The sequence below is a fragment of the Macrotis lagotis genome, chromosome 1 (genome assembly GCF_037893015.1).
Source record: "Macrotis lagotis isolate mMagLag1 chromosome 1, bilby.v1.9.chrom.fasta, whole genome shotgun sequence".
In the NCBI taxonomy this organism is placed as follows: Eukaryota; Metazoa; Chordata; class Mammalia; order Peramelemorphia; family Peramelidae; genus Macrotis; species Macrotis lagotis.
In genome coordinates, this window is record NC_133658.1 from 922,352,275 (window position 1) to 922,356,027 (window position 3,753).

At 34.4% G+C, this 3,753-nt stretch overlaps 1 protein-coding gene across 1 annotated transcript; it reads right to left on the reverse strand.

Moving 5' to 3' along the window:
• Positions 1-1,153: 1,153 nt before the first annotated feature.
• LOC141492777 (olfactory receptor 14C36-like) lies at positions 1,154-2,098 on the reverse strand. The gene has a single exon (XM_074193441.1). It carries the CDS (start codon positions 2,096-2,098, stop codon positions 1,154-1,156), a length of 945 nt encoding a protein of 314 aa, XP_074049542.1.
• Positions 2,099-3,753: the final 1,655 nt, after the last annotated feature.

Genomic DNA, 3,753 nt, shown 5'->3' on the forward strand with positions numbered 1-3,753 from the left:
TTGGATATTAAAAGTGTAAACCATTGCTCCAGTTCAATACCAAAATGTCTATGTGGAAATATCACTATTCTTTCTCTAAATAGTAAATATAGAATGATCTATTCATTTACTCTTCTAGGATTTCAGTGTAGGATTTTCCCTTGTGCTCAATTTCTCTTTGCGAATTCATAACCTCATCCTCCTCTGTATGTTTTTGATTTTCCAAATTTTAGGGAGATAGATGGCATAGTGGAAAAAGTAGGAGATTTGGACTCAGAAAACTTGTGAAATACAGGTTGGATGAAATCATATAACTATTATCTTAACTCCCTGAAGTCTCTTATTTAATCTTGGTAAAAAATATTTTGAATTTTAATAGTGAAAAAGAAAATTTCCAAAAGAAAAATCAGATGTTGTTGCTCAATCATTTTAATCGAGTATGACACTTCTTGATTCCCTTTGGTGTTTTCTTGGCAAAGATAATGGAGCAGTTTTCCATTTAGATGTTGGATGCAATGCTGATCCTTATTCTATATTACATAAAAATAAAAATTCAATTTGTTACTGAAAAAAAATCAGGAAAGGGTTCTAACTGATTATCAGGAGCAACCAGAAGAAGCCTAAAGTGGGAAGGACTTCAGTCTTGTTCTAAGGAAGCAGAAAAGTCCATGTGCATTTGAAGTGGAAAGAAAACCCCATGATTCTTATCTGACACACAATTCTTATTTTGATATCTTAAAAGTGTGCTGCTTAGTATATATGATGATATTATTTTGAATTTCTGAATATACTTCAAAATGATAATAATGGAAATTATATTGAAAGTATTATATATAAATATAGGACTTAAACATTTTTTTCCAAAGCTATAAGGTTAAGTGACTTCCCAGGTTCACACATTTAGGCAATTATTAAGTTTTTGGACCCATATTTGAACTCAGGATCTCCTGACACCAGGGCCAGTGTTCTGTCCAATGTAAAACCTAGCTGCCTATAACTCTATTTTATTTTATATTTATTTCTATATTATTTTCATTTAGATCATTGTTTCTTCCGTAAATATCAAGATATAAAGAACAACTCATAATCTCACACTCTCACAAGCAAAATTATAGTTTAATGAGATTTTTACTTCTTAGTTAAATTAAGTCTAAAATTATGTTAGAATGAGAATTCATGCAATATTACTTAGCAAAAGTTTTCTACTCATTACTAGTCTTACAGCCTCTTTTATCTGCTTATTCCGTAAACTGTATATAATGGGGTTCAAAAAGGGAGGTATTATGGAATAGAATATTGAAAGGATTATATCTTTAATGGACCCAGATCCTGAATTTGGTTGTAAGTACACAAAACCAACTGAAACAATGAACAAAGAAACCACTATAATGTGGGGCAAGCATGTAGAGAATGCTTTTCTTTGGTCTTCTTTCACTGGAAATCTGAGCACAGTGGAAAATATCCTAATGTAGGATGCAATGATGAAGCCAAAGCAGCCCAACCCAAGGGCCAGAACAGTGATAAATAAGGACAACATGTTGCTGAATGTCTCTGAGCAAGAGATCTTAAGTAGAGAGGGGATATCACAGAAAAACTGATGGATCACATTGGATCGGCAGAAAGACAATCGAAATGTGTAACCAGTATGGAAACCTGAATAAAAAAGGCCAGTGACCAAGCATGTGAGCGTCATCTTCATGCAGACACTGGGACACATGATAACTGTGTAATGAAGTGGGTGGCAGATGGCAACATAGCGATCACAGGCCATGACAGTGAGCAAAGTTAATTCAAAATATGCCAAGAAAACGAGCAAATATACCTGAGCTGCACATCCAGAATATGAAATAACCCTGTTGTTCACTAGGGAGTTAATGGATGCTAGGGGAACTGTGACTGATATGTAGCAGGCATCGACAATGGACAAATTCCTAAGGAAAAAGTACATGGGGGTGTGGAGTCTCCTGTCAAGTGTGGTGAGGATGACAATGAGGAGATTCCCCATCAAGCCTGATGAGTAAAGTAGAGAAAAAAGCAAAAAATAGAAGATCTGCAGTTCTTGAATGTCAGAAAACTCCAGAAGGAGAAATTCAGTCACAGTGTTGGTAAAGTTAGACATTTTCAGAATCAGTAAATGACCTAGGGAGTGAAATTAAATAGTTCATCAGAGTGAATAAAGTATACATTGTGGATAAAGAGGGGAAAATCATTACTTTATTTTTACCATTTCTATATAAGATATGGACCTGTATTTTCCCGGCCATGTAATTCTGGTCAGTCCTGGTAGATATCAAATAAAAATTCTGATACCATTCTATGAGAGGTATAGTCTTGAACTTGTAAAGACTATTTCTATATCTGGAAATTCCAGCTATTAAAAACATGGATGATTAAAGGTAATAATGTATTGATTATCTGTTAATGAATACATCAGTACAGATGATCTAACCAAGCCCAGAATCCAGCAATGGAATTCATTTTCTTTAAGTATTAAAGTGCCTTCATTGTATTCCTTTCCCATGGACATATTATCTTTATGAATATCCTTAAACAACATAGACAAGATAGTCAGAAATTTAAAAAAAAATTGTTTCAAACCAGTTATTTATTTTTGCTACCAGTATTGGTAGGAAAATAATATTTTTTTCTTCCTTCTACTGTCCTCTATATAGTTTCAAAATGACTGAAAATGACTGAAACTCCTATATTGATAGGAGGAGGGTGAAGTATACTACCATGGCCTGTTTTTCTCTCTGATTCTCAGAATATCTCTTCATCTAACTTTTACCATCCTTGTCACTGGTTCTACTTATCTTATCATTTTAATTTTGTTCCATTCAGACTCACAAGACAACCAAAAGAAGTGACCTATATATAGTGACCTATCTCTCCCATCTCCTCTGGAATGACCTTCAAGGGGTCAAATTTTCCTGATAAAAGCCAAGAAAAGAAAAAGGAAGGAAGAAAGGACAGGTTCAAGGAAGGAAGGAAGGAATTAAGAAAGGAAGATGGAAAGAAGGAAAGTAGAAAGAAAGAAAGAAAGAAAGAAAGAAAGAAGGAAAGAAAGAAAGAAAGAAAGAAAGAAAGAAAGGAAGGAAGGAAGGAAGGAAGGAGAGAGGGAAGGAGGAAGGAAGGAAGACAGAGAGAATGAAAGAAAGAAAGTAAGCATAAAAGGAAGGAAGGAAGGAAGGAAGGAAGAAAAAAAGGAAGGAAGTTAGGATCTTAGGAAGGAAGGGCGAAAAAAGAAAATAAAAGGGGAGAATGAGCATTCCATTCAAACTCATTTTATACAAGACCACAAATCTTGCTATTCCATTCTCTAGTCTGAGTTTCACAAAGGTTTACTGATATTTTTTTCTGGAAAAGTCCTCCTGAAAACACTCAATTCAGGCTGCATTGACAAAAATATTACAAAAATTCCATTGTTATCTGGCCAGCAAAATTCTACTGCCCACTATTGAGTAGCATATTTTCCCTAAACCTTCCCAATGATATTTGTAGTTGAAGTTGGCCAGTATGTTTAAGAGGACTGCTCTAAATAACAATTTCAGACTTGGTAGTATTTCCGTGGGGACATTGTCCCTGTTCTTCAGTTAAATAGAGAGTAATTGTACTGTTGCAATTTTCTATGGATAGCTAAAATGAACCAACATATCATTTAGTCCTCTCAGAAGGCCTGGGTTGGAGTTCAAGAAATTTTAATTAATGTGCATGTATAATGGGCATATTATGACTATATGATTCATTATCTCTCAGGTTCCCCAAAAGAATCAA